This window comes from Apostichopus japonicus, chromosome 1, assembly GCF_037975245.1.
Source record: "Apostichopus japonicus isolate 1M-3 chromosome 1, ASM3797524v1, whole genome shotgun sequence".
Taxonomy (NCBI): Eukaryota; Metazoa; Echinodermata; class Holothuroidea; order Aspidochirotida; family Stichopodidae; genus Apostichopus; species Apostichopus japonicus.
Window position 1 is genome coordinate 17,259,447 of NC_092561.1, and position 18,879 is coordinate 17,278,325.

Genomic DNA, 18,879 nt, shown 5'->3' on the forward strand with positions numbered 1-18,879 from the left:
CATTCAGCAATTTTCTGAAGCCATCAACTTTAGCCCAACGGATTATCTATTTCAAACGACTTTACCACCCATTATTGGTCACTTGTAATCTTGGAACACCTTTAAGTTTGAATATGTTTGACTTGTTGTGCTCAAATGACCATGTCATCTTTGGTGTTGCACGATAATTATTGCACTTTACACATGCAGTCTGATATCCCTTATAGCTTGCTGGAATTCGGTCCATTTTCTATTTTAGTGTGCTCGTAAAGCCCAAATTGCTGTTTTGGTTGAATGACCATTGACCTCTGTCATTCAACCATATGACGTCCTTTGATCGATCCTTGGCATTTTCCATTAATTATTGCACTGTATACATTTAGCGTCTGGTATCCTACAAGCGTTTCAGGGTTCCGGACCAGTTTGCCTTTTTGGTATATGCGTAATGGCCAAAATGATGTTTTTGGTTCTTTTAACGTTTTACATGCTGACCATTTACCTGGTCATACGTCCAGTTATGTTTTGAGGACATTACAAAAAACAGTACTGGTATCTGAATGTTATATCTTGTGTCTCATATTCACTATACAGAAATAAACTTCACCCACAGAGAGTAACCAAAGCAATTTGATGATGCGATATCAAATGAAATATAACTGTTTCTTACAGAAAGATGACTTGTACATTTCCAAAAATTGTGAAGAAAAATGTTGGTGCGATACGAATTTCGAACGAGTCTGTGAAGAATATAATTGCCCTGCTCACTCTCATTGTGAGAATAAAGGTGGAAGATACGGCTGTTACTGTGATCATCAATACAGTATGACCAGCACCAATAAGTGCGAAAGATGTGAGTGAGAATATGAGCTAGAAGACAATTGTGATCAATATCATTTCAGATTAAAATTGCCTTTAAATTCTCTAGATGATTTATAAGAATATTCGAAAAATTATATGTCTGTGCAAATGAATAGTTACCGGAAAATAGGTTTAACGTTTTCTTATAAAAAAGGGGTTTTCTTTTACGTTTTAATGATGATTGACTAAAAAAAACTTTCAATTGATAATTCTTTATTGCAATTGGGTTTAAGACAAACCGAAATAAAAAGCAAAAACAGAAGCAACATTTGTAATATTGTTTTATATGGAACCTTGGGTTACTGCTCCTCTATTTTATGAGAACAATTAAAATATTGATAGCTTTAAATGTGAGTAGGGTACCATACTCATGTTGTCAAGTTGTATTTTTCAATCATCATGAAAACGTAAAAGAAAACACGTTTGGGGGACTATACCGATCATGTGGTAATTTCGAGAATATTTTTGTGTAAGAACGACTACTTATATGAATACAAATACGTATACGTATACGAAGTACGAATACTCTGTGACCAAGTATGCTGTCTTTCTTAATACAGGCCTTGCTGGATATCCCTATTGCAATTTTCTATATGGAAAACTTTATATGAGTAAGAACAAGCTTAAAAATATTTACGGTAGATGAAACTGCAGAATGTAGTTTATACATGATAAGTAAAAATAGCAAATCAATATTATTATTATTCGAATGAACTTTGATACACTAACCAAAACTTAAACTTAGCTGAGAGTATACTGTACCGTCATTCACATTTGCTCTAAAAAAGAACAAGAAATCAAAACAAAAGTTGTTTTATTTTATGTGGCAACCTAACAATATTATAAGAAATTACTTTCTATTTGGCTTGTTTATAACCTTCACTGAATTTGTCTTATTTTGCTTTAGATCGGAAAAGGGGATATTTTACAGGGGACCCACATTTCACGACATTTGATGGACAAAAGTTTGACTACATGGGCGATTGTCAGTACGTCGTTACTGAGCTATGTGAGGATCAATCTCCACTGGCATATTTCAAAATAATCGGAGGATTTTCCAAAACATCTCCCGGTTCCACAGTGACTTGGACGGACTCTATTGAGCTTATTTATGATGGAAGTCACTATGAAATCATTGCTCCTGACATTATAAGATTAAACGGACGAGATATATTTTTGCCAACGATGTCCACTGATCCTGTCTACATAACAGAGCTATCTGATAAGTTCGTAAGTCATATTACCACTGGCCTGTATTGGAGAGATATGTGGGTTACTTCTTCTATCTCAATTTTCGCGTTGTAAAAGAAAGTAAAACTATTTGCTTGTAACTGTAGACGTCGATATTGAGTACCAAACATTCCAGAAGAGACCACGAACAAACATTTAGGATAACAATGTCTTTTCAAGAGTTTTTCATGCATTACAGTATATCTAATGGTTTAATACTTAACAATCAATTTCTGATTTGTCTACAGACATTTGTTAATACAACCCTGGTTACTTTTACACTGACTTCTCGCTTGTTAGAGTTTTCATTTTAAAAACAAACAAATGTATCATCTTACATACCAGTCTGAGTAACATTAATTGAGAAGAATGTTTCGGATTCATTTTCTTTCTATCATATATTATTTTTTTTTTCTGACGCGAAGGAAATCTTCACCGATTTTGGACTGTACATAGAGTGCTACATCGGGAAATATTCGAGCAACTTTCACTATGAAAATGTTTACGTTAATTTGCCACAAACTTATGAAGGCAAAGTTTGTGGATTACTTGGAGACGCAGATGGTCACACAAATGACTTTCCGGAAGCTAATGTAAGTATTAAAGTGAGAAAAAGTGTATACTTAGAGAAAGACTCTTTTGTTGTAGGTTTGATGTTACAGTCCTAACTGCATGATCCATGAGCGTTGAAAGCTCTACTATGTTTGCTTCTCAACAATCTCTGTGACCTACAATTGATATGTTTGGTCTTAGAAACATTATTATACTCTTGCATCCTTTCCAACTTGTCGTTATACCTTGATGCAGCATACAAAACAGGGAACAAAATATGTGCACTCCAAAGGTGACGTAACTAGTATAATATGAGCAAAACCTCATAACTGACTGGCTTGGGTATTTACAAACGACGATACTTACCTGTCTCATGAAAACATACTTTCTAATCTACCTATCTTACGACAATGGTAACAAATTTGCACTTCCGAATCTACTATTCAGAAAGTTATGACAAGTTTTTTGTGAACATTTTTAATCCTCTCGAGCAGCAAGCTGGACTTGATTAGCACACAATATTTAAGGTATATACATTGGCAGCCCATCATTCATAAATATACAACCGAGGCTCTAAATGTTGCGGAATATCGGACCTAACGAAGACACAGTTCGAAGCAACATTAAGGACGATCTTGGCTAGTCACGACTTAAAGAGCATACATTTCACATGATAATCACTAAAAACAAATGACCTTAAATATTATTAACGTATTCGTCTTGTAGAACGGTGACAAATGGGAAACTGGAAGCAAATGTGAAACACCAGGAGATTATGACCCGTGTCCCGTTGGATCGGGCGCATGGACAGCGGCAAGCAGGCTTTGTCAATTTGGTAAGTTCAATCCAGTAAATTAATCAACAGAGGGTTACAGAGACACTTATCCACTTATTGCTCTCACTGGGGTTTAATTTGACCTTCCTTATGATCGAGGAAGAGTTTAAAGACTTAGAAAATTTGTTGTTGGAGGTTAAAGTAACTTTTTTCTTTACATTAACGGACTTTATGAATGACAGACATATATTTTAATGCTTTGCTAGAAAACTACACAGAGCCTTTGTTTTGTATTCACGGGACAACACACTTGAAGTCATATATGCTGATTTGATTCCATAGTATCGTAATTTTCAAAAATATGACAGGAACATAGATAGTTTGTGTACCATTAAAGTGGTCATTGCTACGAGTTTGAACTTAATTTAATTGGTTTAATTAATTGTGATAATGACAGTGTTATTTTTATTTCAATAAATTGAACGATATAAAAAGAGCAGCTGAGTTGAATATTTCATATTTTTACAACTTTACAGAAAAGTGAATGTTACCCACAAAGGGCTACAAGACTACTGTTTTTTATAATTTCCTTCACTATATGATTGTTTCTGTGCATTAAAGATAGAATTCAAAATTTGTTTGCCAATCATGGCTTCTTTCGTTCTTGCAAATATAGACCGTCTCGATGAAGATTGCAAAGATTTCGTAAACCAGCGTGAAACTTTATTAAATGGTTGTATCAAAGACGTCTGTGAGTCAAATTATGACCAAGAAGTCGTCTGCCAGTGGCTGAAAGCTTATGCAAATGAATGCAGACTTAGAGGTGGCTCGCCTGGAACGTGGTGGGACGATGTGCCCCAGTGCGGTAAGTCCTTTCTTACGGTTATGAGAACTTTTACAGAATTCCACATGACTATATTAGATGGTCATCATGGTTCCAGATATTAACAAGATAGTTGCTCTATCAAAACGTTTACGATCAGGTGAGTCATAAACACTTCAGATCTACATCATACGAATTTACAGGGGTTTGATTTCCTCTAGATTATAGACTTTGTTAATATAGTCTCTCGCCCTCACACGACCTCTCGAATACCTTATGTCATTCGGATAAATACCCGAATAAATGTTGTTGTCAAATGTAGTCATCAGTATGGATATAGTACATGATTCGGGTTTCACGGGAAGTAGAGCGTATGAAAGATTATTCAGAACCTTTTTGCGTTTGGAAAATGTCAGTCGTTATTGTTTTCAGTTGAGCCTTGCACGGATCCCAAGTCAGAGTGGACGGACTGTGGATCAAAATGTTTTCCCACTTGCCGAGAACAAACTGTACCCAGTGACTGTGAGGACAGCACATGTGAAGCAGGGTGTCGTTGTAAAGAGGGAACTTACCAAGAAAATGGCAAATGTGTTTTTCGACATCAGTGTGGGTGTTCCTTAGAAGATGGGAATTACATCCAGGTAGGTAAAAGTAAAACACTCAAATATCAGGATGTCGATGTATAGAAGGTCTTAACTTAAATGTGGTATTCTTTTAAATCACCACATATCACTCTTCCTTAAAGTAAGACATTGATGTCGAGGTTACTTTGAAGCGAATCGAAGAAATAGCAAGAAGATCCAAGGTGAACAGAGTGATATTTCATTTGTATGATTTAGTCGGCCCTCGATCAGTACTGATAAACAAGGAATTATTAAATCATCAGTCTGTTATTTACTGTTTATTAAAATAATAATTCATTTCTCCTTCAGGATGGTACGTCGCATATGTTTGAAGATTGTTCTACTCGTTGTACTTGCGATCTAGGAGAGTCAATATGCGAAACAGCCGGTTGCCAGCTCAATGAAGAATGCAAAGTAATGGCGGGTAAAGCTGACTGTTACTGCGCCGACGGCTACAAGAGAAGGGGTACAGAATGCACTAATGGTAAGTAATGTTAAGTTGAAACATCGTACATTAGTAGTGGTTGTGGTGGTGATTGTTATTCAAGACGTGACCTTATTGTCAATTACTGGACACTGTATACATAACACCGTAGAGTATATGCAAAAAGATACATATTTGACCATGCCGGAATGAGAACACATGTATTAATTATAGTTTTTTTTTTTTTTTTGGCAGAACCTTGTCACACCGAAATATGGGGTGAAGTTCACGTGTTAACATTTGATGGGCAAAGCTTTCCCTACAATGGTTTGTGCTGGTTCACTCTGATAAATACTACTGGAAGCCAGAATTTGGCTGACTTTGAGATTCAAGGTCGAATTTTAACATCAACTGATTTCAACCAATTACCGATTTTGAGAGGTGTTCTTTTCATTTTTAACGAGGACGAGTTTGAGCTCAAAGATCAAGATCCTGTTTTTCCAGAGTTCCCACAACTTTTAGTTAATGGACAACAAGTCCCCCGTCATGAAGATCCGACCACGTCACTCACCATTAAAGTTGACTATGCTTTAGAAGTCTTTGTAAGTAATCTTCCTAAAATAATGCTACGAAAAATATTTTTACGTATAATTCCTGAATGACTTGCCTAGTTTGCTTCTGTATGAATTATTACCACATCCCTAATAGGTAATAGCTTTCAATGGTAGCAAACGAACATCCAATTATTGAACACACACACAAACATTAGGAGCAATCTCCAATCTATTTCTAACCATATATTATACCCTAAAATTGCATGTCTACTGGTTCAAATTCATGCCGCTAGTCTTCATAATTTGTTACCACAACTACCATAATCGTTATGTGTCATCAAGTGCGTATTAGCCTCCCACTGTTCATTAACTTCATACTATTAGTCATTGGACGTCACAGTCACTGTATTCTAACGACCAGATGGTACTGGCATCTGTAACGGAAATGATTTTTTTTTATTATATTTAGACCTAACTTGCTGATAAACCTATACCGAGAGCTTTAAATGGTAGTTCCAAAACAGCTGGTTATTATCTTATTCTATGAGTAACATTCATTTAGTTGCCGATCAAATGATTCCTTTACATGAAATATTTGTCAACCAAAGCCACTCTCTTTTTTTGTTGAAGGTCATATCGACAGATTGGCTTGATCTACGCTTTCACTATAAGAACCATTCACTTAATGTTGACCTGGACTATAAATATACCAACCACCTTAGTGGGATGTGCGGGAGTTGTAATGGCAATATTAGCGATGATCTGATACTGCCAAACGAAAATGAGGTAATATATGCTGACAGGCTAGGACGATGAGAGATTACAAATCTTAACTTGTTTTTTCTCAATCCCTTTTCTCCGTTCCAGGTACACTGCACAAGTGGGACTTTAACTAGTCAACCACCCATCGCGTCTTCGTGCAAGTTCAATCGGCGTGCTAGCATGCTAGTTATCGCTGTCACTCGACCGTGGTACCTTCATTCAGATATCTGCAAAGAGTATATAGATCACGCCCATCAGGACCCAGAACCATTTATATGGCTTTGTAAGGACCGATATGACTGCACCCTCTGTTCAAAGCCTTTAGAAAATTAAATATAACTAAAAGCAATTATCATTAAATAAACTAATACTCTTACTGGAGCCTTGTTTCACATTGTTTATCAAGTTTGGAGTTTCCAACAGTTTGACTTCAATTCTTCACTTGATATTTCTTGCTAGCCAAGCTCTCTGTCAGACTTTGCAAAGTACTGGGCTCAAGAAGATGGAATTGATTGCACATTGCCAGAAGAAGTTATGGCGGTATCTTCCTTGCAGCACTTCAATTTGTCGGAAGCCAAAGATGTTTGCTACGAAATCATCAGAAGGAGTGGTAAGCTATGTCCATCATTAATGTTGTATCAGGATTTTACGTTTTGACATTAACGGTCTTGCCTGCATACAAACAGCAGCAAATAATTAATATAATGTCTGCCAGTTCTATTACATTCATGTTATAATTAGATTTCTTTTGCAGTAGTTCAAAACCTTGTTATGTCACTTATTCGTTACAATCGTGTAATCTCAGGGTCAGATCCAGAGAGGGGCTCGTAGAGGGGGTCGGAGTGGGGTCCTCCATTTTTTACGCTCAATGCACTACAAACAGCTTTATTTGAAAATAAGATTCACAATGGAAAACGTTAAGCACGTTTTGCCTGCGGGTATTAGTTACATCTCAGTAGAAATTTCGGTTTTAACTGATAATTTCCCTGAACTGTTTTCATTTAAAATCAGGTGTTTCGATAAACTGGAATTGCATTGTTTGTATATCCGGTGGACCATACTTTCGTGAACATCTTATGTTCAATATGAAGGGGCAATTCGACTACCATGGGAACATACGAGATCTTGCCTCTCACAGAAAACATTTTCAACGATTGCCTCCAAGTTATCATAATTTACTTGGTGTAAATTACCTCACGAACATTCTTAACGATTGAAACAAACCCTTAAGGTAGTTAGCCGTTAAATTAATTACTCGGAATAATAATTTGCTTCTCCATTTCGTTCCTAGGCAATGAAATACCAGGCACTGTACTGCAATCAATAAACATACTATACGTCATGATCAAACAAAATCAGCCCTGATTTTATTTTGCAATTTCTATATGCTCGTCACTCTTCAACTCTATATTTGTATTAAAATCTTACTTTTGGTAATTTAACAAACCAAATTGCAGACTATACTTAATATCATGAAAAAGAACTTCAGTCAACTATCTTCGTTTTCTCATATATTCCAGCTACATTTGTAAAATGCTCGGTACAATGTTTGGTTTGCAGGTCCATACAGGGACTGTCTTGAAGTGGTTGATGGACACCGGTATTACAATTCTTGCATCTATGACTACTTTTTCATGAAAGAACCTGGTATTGTTGGTCTTCATGCTGGTCAATATCGGGAGGCATGTAAATATGAAGGAATCGACATTGAAATTAACGAAAATTGTAAGTTGCATGATAGTCCTAATATTATGTCCTAATATAATCCTAATATTATGTTGTATAGCTAGTAATTATAATGGCTTTGACAGTGTGCGTCCGCACAGTTTCAACTTGGCCCTGCATGGAAAGTTGAGAAAAAAACAATAATGTATTCGGTCATAAAGTAGGTTAATATTCGGTTGTAACAGACCTCTTGCAGTTATCTACAAATAGCCACTAATAAACAAATTACATATTAGTGATGTACATTGATAGCATAAATGTATTTATTCGGTATTTTGTACAATGATAAGAAAACGTTGTTTACTGTCTTTTATTGTAATCCCGTATTCTTGATGATAGTTCAAAGCAGGCCGTGCACTTGACAAATTTAAGAAATATGATTAGAAATATTATTGTCTGTTACTGCAAGGTGCGGAAAAGAGGGCAGAGTTGTATTGGTTCTGGGGGCACTTCAGTAATTACAAACAAGAATTATAATTCTTAATTTTGGTGTTAAAACTCTTTATTTAGAGTTGAGTGATCTGTATTATTATCTGGTTGACTGGACATATCGATTATTCAATCGGAGATTTAATTATTTGTTGTACAAAGATGTCATAGAAGGAAGTAATGTTAATAAAAAAGAACATGATGTTTTTACTTTTAATAGATATTATGTCCTTTTTATATACTTTTGTATGAAATATCATATCTTTTTCAAGTTTTCAAGATCTTCCTAATGACTCTAGTGTGGGCTAGTAATAAGTTACCTTATACTAAGCAACTATGCTATAATTGTGTAGCCATGTCTGTAGATGTAGAATAATCCATTCACTCCATCCATTTTTAGTTTTACCAATTATATAATCTAGGTCTTGCAGCAGCAAGTATTATTTTTAAAATAAAAATGATCTTACCATGAGGAAACAATTCATGGACTCGCTTGCAATTCCTAGTCCAGGGTATTCCAAGTGCGAGACAATCGATCAATCGATCAAACAGAATACATTGATATAGCGCCAATATCACGTGTGCACTGAGGCACTGAGGCTCGGCTGCCTCATAAGTGAGCATTTTGAGTGCTCGACTAACGCTAGTCAGATTATAATTAGCAGATCTGGTGATACTTGCGACCTGTACACTCATTGTCGAATGTAACCCCCAGGTTTCTAGCAGGGTTTGTTTGGACGCGAACGTCCACACCAGCAACTGTTACTAAGGGCAGCTTGAACTTAGCCAGTTGGGCTCTAAACCAAATCACCATGACCTCTGTTTTGTCTGCATCGTGCTTCATAGAGTCCTTGGACATCCATGATTGCACATTGGAAACACAGTCTTGAAGTTTTGAAACCACATGCCTCACGCCCTCCTCAGACGTTCAAGTCCGAGTCCACAAAATTATCTTTAATCTGGACTCGATTTCGAGAATTATGAGGTTACAGCCTTGTTTTGTCTTTTTTTATATCGTTAAGAATCAATCACTTTGATTGACTTATTCCTTTTTTAAATTGTGCGTAACTTATTGGTTTTTAAATTGAAAAATGTACTTTAGTACAAAAAAAGAAAAAAAGAAAATGAGATACTACAGTGCCCTAAATGCAGGGAAAGACGCCAGGCAGTTTGAATTGCCTTGTACACGACCCATTGCTGACTGTTCTGATCTGTTATTTCTCATTGGCGTTTGTTTGCTGGATTATGTTAAACTGATCATTTTAAAATATGATTTTCAATGACGTCAATTGCAGCTATTCAATGTCCCTCCGGCATGACGTACAACCCAGGCTCTTCATCGTGCCAGGAAACTTGCTCCAATGAAACATATTCCAAAACTTGTCAAGGAAGTTGCGTCTGTCCTGAGGGAATGGTTCTAGACAAGTATCGGTGTGTTTATCGTAAAGACTGTGGCTGTGATACTCCTTACGGCGTTTACATATCGGTAAATAGATATTGTTAAATCGGTTGTTCTCTTTTCGCAATGTGTTTCCCCTTCATCATTCATCCTCATATGTGGATTCGTATCTTATTACTTTCTTTAGTTCACAAATTACGGGGAAAATGACTTAATTTCATTTTATATGTGGTATAGATGCATATGGACAACATCGCTTTTGTCCCTTGGCTAGCAATAACACTGTTATTGACCATATTTTTTCAATTCCTTTAGCTTACCGGAAACTGTTGCTTAAAAATCCAACACGTGTTGACGCTCATATGTGTCACATGATGAAAGACCTACAGAATAAACGACATACACTCCTGCTGTAACTGTTTTAGTAAATTGATATTCTTGAGTAATGTAAACTGAAAAATATCAAGGTGACTTTGACATTAACACAATTTCAATAATTTATATTACCATATCTTCTTTATTTGCTTTTCCCTTTCATTTTTTCCGGCGTCTTTCTACTCATCAAAATTTATAACTCACAAAATATCAACTGACTTTTAATTTATTGCTAACATATAGAGAGCAGAAGAACTCTGACTCATTGCGTGTTTGTTCCTCTAATTCTAGGTTGGAGAAGAATATATAAACAATGATTGCAGTGTCCGATGTACCTGCGGGAAAGGATCAATCATGTCGTGTGAGCCTTACCAATGCCACGCAGAAGCCTCGTGTTCAGTCCTTTCTTATCGCAGAGCCTGTTATTGTAGGGATGGGTATTCCGGCGATGGTACAGTATGTGAACTTTGTAAGTATACACTAATGTTACGTTTTCTTTGGAGAATTAAGTGGCACAGCGTCGCTCGGCCATAATTGTAACGAATTCAATCATATAAGTTTATGCTCCGAATCGGACCATCAGAAATACTTATTGTGGTTTTAGCTCTCTCAGTATTTAAAGGTAACATAGATATCATATACGTATTCTCGTCGTCTCGGAAGTAGTTTTGCTTAATAAAGATTGAATTTTGAATAATAAATTATTAAGAGTTTCTTTCGACGAATTTCTGATTTTAATTTTCATTACTGAGTAAACCTTCCGGTTTAAATTATAAATACTGTTTACAATGAAGATATGCAGACAATCAAGATGCGTTATTCATCTGCTTGAGGGTATTTCGAACATAAGAGCGCGTCAGTTGAAGTAAAGATGACAATACAACATACCTGAAATAGAATATTATATCATTAACCACTGTCGGTTTATCAAGCAATCTTACTCGCAAACATTTTACACTATCATATTATAGCTCAAACTTTAATTCGGACAGGTTCATGGATGAAGTTATTACTTTATTACTTTTTAATCTGGGTATCGTCGAATACTAGGTTAAAGGAATCTATGCAATGAAGTAATATTACCTCACGTTAGGACTTAGTAGAATAAGAGCTAATAGCAAAGTTGTGCAGGCTAACAAAGTAATCTTCCGGTTGAATGTACTTCTGTCATTCATATATTTATTATTCCGTTTAATTTATTTCACATTGCGTTCCTTCCGTATGAATTGCAACAGCCGGATGTGAATGTCAGCTCTGGACACAATCTCACTTCCAAACGTTTGATCGAATCGAGTTTACAATGGACACCGGATGTAGTTACATACTGTTACAGAGTTACCAAATCACGGGTGATTTACCAGCATTTAGGCTGATCGGACGGTTTGGGGATGCTGATGATACTATCCATAGGCTGATTGGCTTACGCTTGGAATATATTGGCTTGGAATATGAGTTAACGGAGGATGGAACATTATCTCTTGATGGAGATGAAATGTATGTTCCGTACGGTGACGACCATGTCTCCGTGTCTCTTCTCATAGATGGAAAAGCGGTATGTATGTAATGCCAAAATCGTTCAGATCGATCGTCTGCATATTTGCATTGAAAATTTCTTTATTAGATGATGACAATTTTTTTCCATATCCATCTGTTTTTCATTTTAAGTTTCTTTCCATTTTAGATTTTCAGCACTGATTTTGGTCTGACGATAATGTATGACCTTAGCAGTATGGCAACCATTACAATTGCAATGGAATGGCTGGACATGACGGCGGGTTTATGCGGTACTTGTAATAATAAACAGGAAGATGAGTTTTTGATGCCATATGGATCAATTGTAAGTAAAGCATGTTGGAAATTATTTAAGGGATTTTGGATGTCTCTTAATGGAATTAATGCAAACAGTTAAATACGAGAAGATGGGTGATTTTGATACGATATGAAACCAACAAAAATACTTGTTTAATTTCGACAAACTTACCTTTCTAGCAGTCGGTGTGTAATGAACTTAGAAGCAGCATTTCTCCACATCATGTCGTTATTTCATTGGATTTTGATATCTCAACGTCATCCAATTTAAGCAGTATTCCTAATCCTGGTAGGTTATTATGTGTGACGTTTTTATTATATTTATGGAATATTAGGTAATTTGTCCGCTGAGCAAAACTTTTTATAAGATTTAATTGATTCAATGTTTCAAGTCAAATATCAATCAATTTATTATCGACCTGTTTGTAGTTTGATAAGGTAGCTTCACCTGTCTTTCGTTCATGTTTTTTTCTACATAACAGGCAAACAATGTCATGGAGTTTGGGAACAGTTGGCTTGTCGATGATGGTTGTACACCAAACCAGAAAAGTATCGATCCACTTGTGATATTATCAACAGAACAAGAGATGTTGGGGAAAGCTAGTTGTTACATCATTGGTGATCCGTATGGTAAATAATCCAAATTGTACTTAAAGATGTTTACCTAATGTTTAGAATTTCGCCCAGCACGCTAAAATTCTCAGGAAACTGATGATATTTCAGTCGTATTTGTGCAATGCGTGTGCAACCAACCCGCGAAAACCAACTCGCGAAAATGCTCACCAGATGGACCGTGCCGACCTTTGACGCATGGCATAGCCTAATATTTGAAACGAAAGGAATAGCTGACTCACGTATGAAAATATCACTTAAAATGTGACTGAAAATCAATAGTGAAATTCTATTGTCAAAAAAATCGCCACAATGGACTTTTGGTGGTAACGTTACCAGCAGGTTTACGTGAACAGCGAAGTTATATATGAGAACGTTTCGGCAAAGGCGTGTAAACACGCCTACTTTTGGTGGCTTCAGCTCTCCCCTCCCCCATTCAGCAGCCATGATATGCCTTATTACAAGAAATTCCTAGTTACAGTCTTGGCTAAACAGTTGAAAACTCTTCAATGTTGTTATAAAATTGCCACAAAATAGCTACATTTTGTATGGAAGCAAGCTTCATTCTATGAACATTGCTCATTAGCCCTCCCCTGCACGGAATGTTATCTTATCACACAAACTCCCCTCCTCCACACTTAAAAAATGACCGTCGAGCCCCTTTGATTATGGTTCAGATTTACTCAGAAACCATTTTCCTCTTTTGGAGCAATTGAAACGTTAAAAGCTTGATTCATTTTAGCTTATATATTATTCATTTTCAAGATTACTACATGTTCACATTTGTAGTCATTATTTGTAATAAGATTTATAGCAGCAACTTTTTTTCAGGCAATTTGCTCGTATACATATATTTAACAAATCTTAACAAACGAACACTACACATCAACTAACACCATAATTATTTATTAATTAATCGCATTGAATACCTATTTATATTCACCATCCTGAGTCATGCAAATTTATTGTATGCAGTGTTCAAGTGAATGTAAATCGGAGCAATCGATTTATTTCTGTATATTCTGATGCCAATATCTGGTGAGTAGGTGAGCAATTTCTGACAATATCTGAAGCAAAGTCCACTGGGAGAAAGTTAGACGCCATATGTCAATATCCAAGGAATACCACGATATACTCAGAACAGCAGGTAACGTCACCATGCTGGTCTACTGCCCTATTAAGGTCCCTTGTATAATTGACGAAAAGCAAATAACCATCTTGTGATGGTTTCTATGGTGATCTTCTCCTGAAACTTTGTCATAAAGTATAAATTTTCAACATAATGACATTTAAACTTCTTCTTTTCCTCTTCGAAAGGTTTCTTTTCTCCGTGCCATGATTACGTGAACCCAAAAGAACACTACGATAGATGCGTCTCTGATTACTTAATAGATCCTCGGTACTTTTGTGACGCCATCGAATCATACGCAACGAGATGTAAAGCTCGTGGTGGTCCACGTCTCAACTGGCGTCTTACTTTAACACAATGCTGTAAGTGAAGAAAAAACATGTTTTACAATTTTGTTACTTAGTTTTGTTCTCTGTTTTAACAACAACAAAAAACCTAAATGAAGGCTGTCACAACTTCATTGTAATATCGGCGGTAAAAAAATCTCATAAATCTCATAAGGCTTTGCATTATAGGAACTGTTATTTTCACGAAAACCTAATTAAATAGTTTTATGAATAAAAACACTCTATATATTAAGTGTTATGCCCTACTACGCATTGGACGATCACCAATCATAGCAATATAATCAAGAAGTTCACAGCGGGGCTAGAATTAACCAACAGCACCGAAAGCTACAACTTTCATACCCATCAATACACCGAAGATCTTGAACTTATCAAATTGAAAGTATCAAACCACATCAGTCCTCCAAAAACATGCCAACCTCAAGCAACTTTTGAGCCATAAGGCTGATGTGGGAATCGAGCACATACCAAGTGAAGGCGCGTACGGTTTAAAGAACGATCAAATTATTCGAGCCTGCGTTCTGCCAGTTCTGTAGGTCTTTACTTTCACTTTGAATAAAAAGCATGCAAATTGATACTCTTTAATTTCCTTTAAAATTTGCCTTTAATCGTTCTGAAAGCTAAAACGTCGCCGGCGGTGTCCTGTCATTTCAATGAAACTGCAAGACATTTTCTAACTTGCACTAATGTATTGCCTTTCTTCCTCGCGATTCTTAATTCGCGCAATAGCTCAAAGTGATGAGGTTTCACTTTATATGGTTGACTTTATTTAGATCTGAAGAGACCAGTCTTAGACTATTTGGACACTCATGATTTAGGCCTACCATATATGAAAAATATGTTACAACTTGCCGTTTTTTCCATAGCAATGGCTTGCCCAGGAGGTAGTAACTACAATGACTGTGGAGAAGCGTGTAATCCGTCCTGTGTGGATCCTTACGGATTAACCTATTGTGATATCGACTGCATCGAAACATGCACTTGTCCTTTTGGAACATTGATGATGAATACAACATGTGTCAGACTGCACGAATGTCCATGTTTCATTACTGACGTCGGCGTTATCAACGTATGTTGATAATTCGGTCGTATATCTTGTTACATTTCCTTCGTTTTCTCTTTGAAGATCTTTTCAACTAAAAATAGATACAAGTAATAGGAAGAGCATGATTCCTTTGCCATATCCAATAGTTTTGCAACCGTCTTCTTAGTTGTGTGTTAGGCAAGAGTTCCTTCTTTTGCTTAAAATGAATGTAGCGTGAAACGAGCATATTTTAATATAGTATTACTTTGAAACTCATAAACCCAAACGTAACATTCATCCTAATCTTTACAGTCGTTTTATTTTTCCAAAGGGTGATAATTGCTATTCAAATATACTACACATTTAATTATATATGTATATGTTTTAATTACTTCATATGAGTATGTTACCATTAGTTTTCTATTCACTTAGGAGGGAGACTCATACGTGGATCCATTATGTAACAGTCGATATACGTGCCAAGAACAAACACTTTTACGTGACGAAGACTATTCGTGCGGTGAGAACGCTCTATGCACAGACCGAGGTAATGAACACGGATGTTTCTGTGAAGACGGCTATGACGGGGATGGACAAATTTGTAAAAAAGAAAGCAACTATCGAGATTGCTACGAAGCTCTTGTAGACGGACAGACAGAGGACGGTATCTACACAATATCTCCTCTAGATTGGCCTAACGGTGACTTGGATGTTTACTGCGACATGCACACAGATGGCGGCGGATGGGTGGTAGGTTTATCCCGTTCAGGAACATATAATGTGTCATACAAGTAGCGAGTTTACACTTTTTGACACATTTTAATTATGCGGCATCATTTCAACTTCAATTGAGAAAAATTGTATTATTTGAAAACAATACAGAGAGAGAGAGGTGGAGAGAGAAGTATAACCATTCTTCTTACCTCCTGCATAAACCAGTGTAGTTAAATATAAAAAAGTAAGAAGCTCTGACGTTTCGATCTTTGCAGGATCTTCTTAAGAGGCTATCTGAAGCAATTAAAAACAGACTATTTAATTAGATATTTAAGAATGAAAAGTTCACACCGTATAAAAGGTTCTTGCATGGATGGAGACCTCAGACCAGTAACCTCACCAAGAAAACGATACGTTCTGTTGTTGAGAACGCAACAATATATATATATATATATATATATATATATATATATATAATATATATATATATATATATATATATATATATATATATATATATATATATATATATATATATTTTAACTGTTTGTAAACAGTGGAGTCTTAAGATCGTTAAACATTGAACTTAGACAACGTGGTCTCTCCTATGAGATTTTTTATTGTTAATGTTTATAAGTTCTGTCCAACTATGCTGTTGTACGATTAGTCGAATTGTTTTAATTTTATCATTAAACAGTGTTTCTGTCTCAGGGAGTTTGGTTCAAGCTCACTTTCCTCTTCTAAAGTTGAATTGCGCAGTAAATTTCACTCGACGATGTACTTACTATTCAAATATCACATAACCCCGTCGTCAACAGGTCTTTCACAAACGTGTCGATGGTACCGAAAATTTTGACCGTGACTGGGAAGACTATAAGAACGGATTTGGACATTTGAATGCAGAATTCTGGCTTGGTAATGAGGCGATTCATTACGTCAGTTCTCAGAAGATATACAGCATGCGCGTTGATCTTCTGGACACGTCCGGCTATTCAACGTATGCAAACTATGAAGTTACGTCGGTAGGATCTATGGAACAGAACTATGTATTGCATTGGGAAGACTTTACTGGAACTGTCATAGGTATGTGTAAAACATACTAAAGATTGGAATTTCCTTTCATGGTACCATTACCAGTATATTCGCTTCAGCAGATAAAGAGTAATTTACCACGGAATAATATATCAAAGAAATGTTTCATAATACAGGCTTGTGCCATAAAGCTCACTGCTAATTTGCTAAAGTTAAGGGGATAATGAAACGTATCTGACAGGTTGTGATATATTTCAATGAAACAGTATACAGACTGTGAAAATGAAGCATATTAAGCGCGCGGAAAATTTAGGTTATATTTTTCGGACAAGTCGTTACAGCCCCCCAAAATCAAATTGGACCACTACGCCTATGGTACAGACTGTGTAAATTAAGACACTGCAGTAAATGTGTTTGTCTCCTTTTGTTCTTCATTAGTCAATGGTCTAACTTCCCACAATGACATGGCATTTTCAACATTCGACCGAGACAACGACCTGAGTAATGGCAATTGCGCATCTCAATACCCTGGAGGATGGTGGTTTAACAACTGTTATTACTCCAATTTGAACGGAGACTACGGAAGTGGAAATTATTGGATGCCAGTTGTGGCTGAAGAATCAGAGATGAAGCTACGTCCACAAGGAGCGTCTTAATTTGAATCACCCTGTGATAAACCTGACACGTTTCTGTTTCTTATAATTATAATTCAATTTGAAGAAGGTAAACTATTACCAATCATCGTAACTTGTATGTCTCCTCTTATTTTCTGATATCGTTTATTTTTCTGCGACTAGTCTGTAGGGATACAGAGAAGTAGTTAATGTTGACGTTCGCACCCTTCCGGGGGTTTAACTTCCTTGTCCATACATTATAATGGAAAGTATGAATAATCATAAATGCAGTGATGTCAGTCATTGTGAGTTAATAGTTTAAGAATAGAAGAATAATTCATCAATTCGTAAATCATACGTTTTTTTTTCTTCATGATTTTGACAATTTCGTCGGTACATATTGAATTCTGAGTCCATTTGAGTTCTCATTAAAGTGTTGAGATAACATACCACGCGTCTCAATTGGTATTACGTTAGCTCGATACAGAAGTGTGACGAAACGCGGCAAGGTCAATACACTCGGATACACACAATGAAGGGAAACGTAAGCCAATTAATGTTGTGTAATTTTAAGATATTTTAAAATAACTTGTAATTAGATCATTATTAGAGTTATCTCTGACCGGTAAATCCTTTTATTTCACAAGCACTTTACATGGAAACTATAATGTTGCTTATTATTTGTTTTGTTTTTTCATTTCTCTTCATTTATGAAAATAAAATAGACTTTTCAGAGCTGCAAATGTAAAACCCTGCCTTCAGTGTTATGTTTGAGATATTTCTGGTGTGTTTTCTCATCCACATACGTCATAGATAACTTGCGAACAATTAAAGAGGAACATTATCAGTTCTTAGAATTCCCATTTTTCATTTCATTTCGCTTCAGTGGTGAAAGAAGATATGAAATATGTCTAACGTGCTTACTAATACCAATTTGTCATTTCATTGTTTTATATGATTAATACATTTACACTGTAATGATATCTTCCACATGGAACTAGATTTTGTTTAGCTGGTAGGGGAACTGTTTCAAGAGAAGCATCCTTGTTATATACGCTGATGATAATGATGATTGGGTTTCAAGCTCCTT

At 36.0% G+C, this 18,879-nt stretch overlaps 1 protein-coding gene across 1 annotated transcript in view; it reads left to right on the forward strand.

Moving 5' to 3' along the window:
* LOC139969385 (IgGFc-binding protein-like) overlaps window positions 1–18,532 on the forward strand; it is a 59,777-nt gene extending 41,245 nt beyond the window's left edge. The window contains exons 35-55 of the mRNA XM_071974290.1: window positions 649–829; window positions 1,745–2,067; window positions 2,493–2,660; window positions 3,346–3,454; window positions 4,071–4,259; window positions 4,650–4,858; window positions 5,150–5,324; window positions 5,520–5,866; window positions 6,449–6,604; window positions 7,040–7,190; window positions 8,141–8,305; window positions 10,030–10,220; window positions 10,800–10,977; window positions 11,744–12,060; window positions 12,190–12,345; window positions 12,800–12,947; window positions 14,247–14,420; window positions 15,272–15,474; window positions 15,862–16,179; window positions 16,962–17,226; window positions 17,614–18,532. Of these exons, the coding sequence (XP_071830391.1) occupies window positions 649–829; window positions 1,745–2,067; window positions 2,493–2,660; window positions 3,346–3,454; window positions 4,071–4,259; window positions 4,650–4,858; window positions 5,150–5,324; window positions 5,520–5,866; window positions 6,449–6,604; window positions 7,040–7,190; window positions 8,141–8,305; window positions 10,030–10,220; window positions 10,800–10,977; window positions 11,744–12,060; window positions 12,190–12,345; window positions 12,800–12,947; window positions 14,247–14,420; window positions 15,272–15,474; window positions 15,862–16,179; window positions 16,962–17,226; window positions 17,614–17,831 (4,341 nt within the window). The 3' untranslated portion in view covers window positions 17,832–18,532. The remainder of the gene's footprint in view (window positions 1–648; window positions 830–1,744; window positions 2,068–2,492; window positions 2,661–3,345; window positions 3,455–4,070; window positions 4,260–4,649; window positions 4,859–5,149; window positions 5,325–5,519; window positions 5,867–6,448; window positions 6,605–7,039; window positions 7,191–8,140; window positions 8,306–10,029; window positions 10,221–10,799; window positions 10,978–11,743; window positions 12,061–12,189; window positions 12,346–12,799; window positions 12,948–14,246; window positions 14,421–15,271; window positions 15,475–15,861; window positions 16,180–16,961; window positions 17,227–17,613) is intronic.
* The last annotated feature ends 347 nt before the right edge of the window (window positions 18,533–18,879 follow it).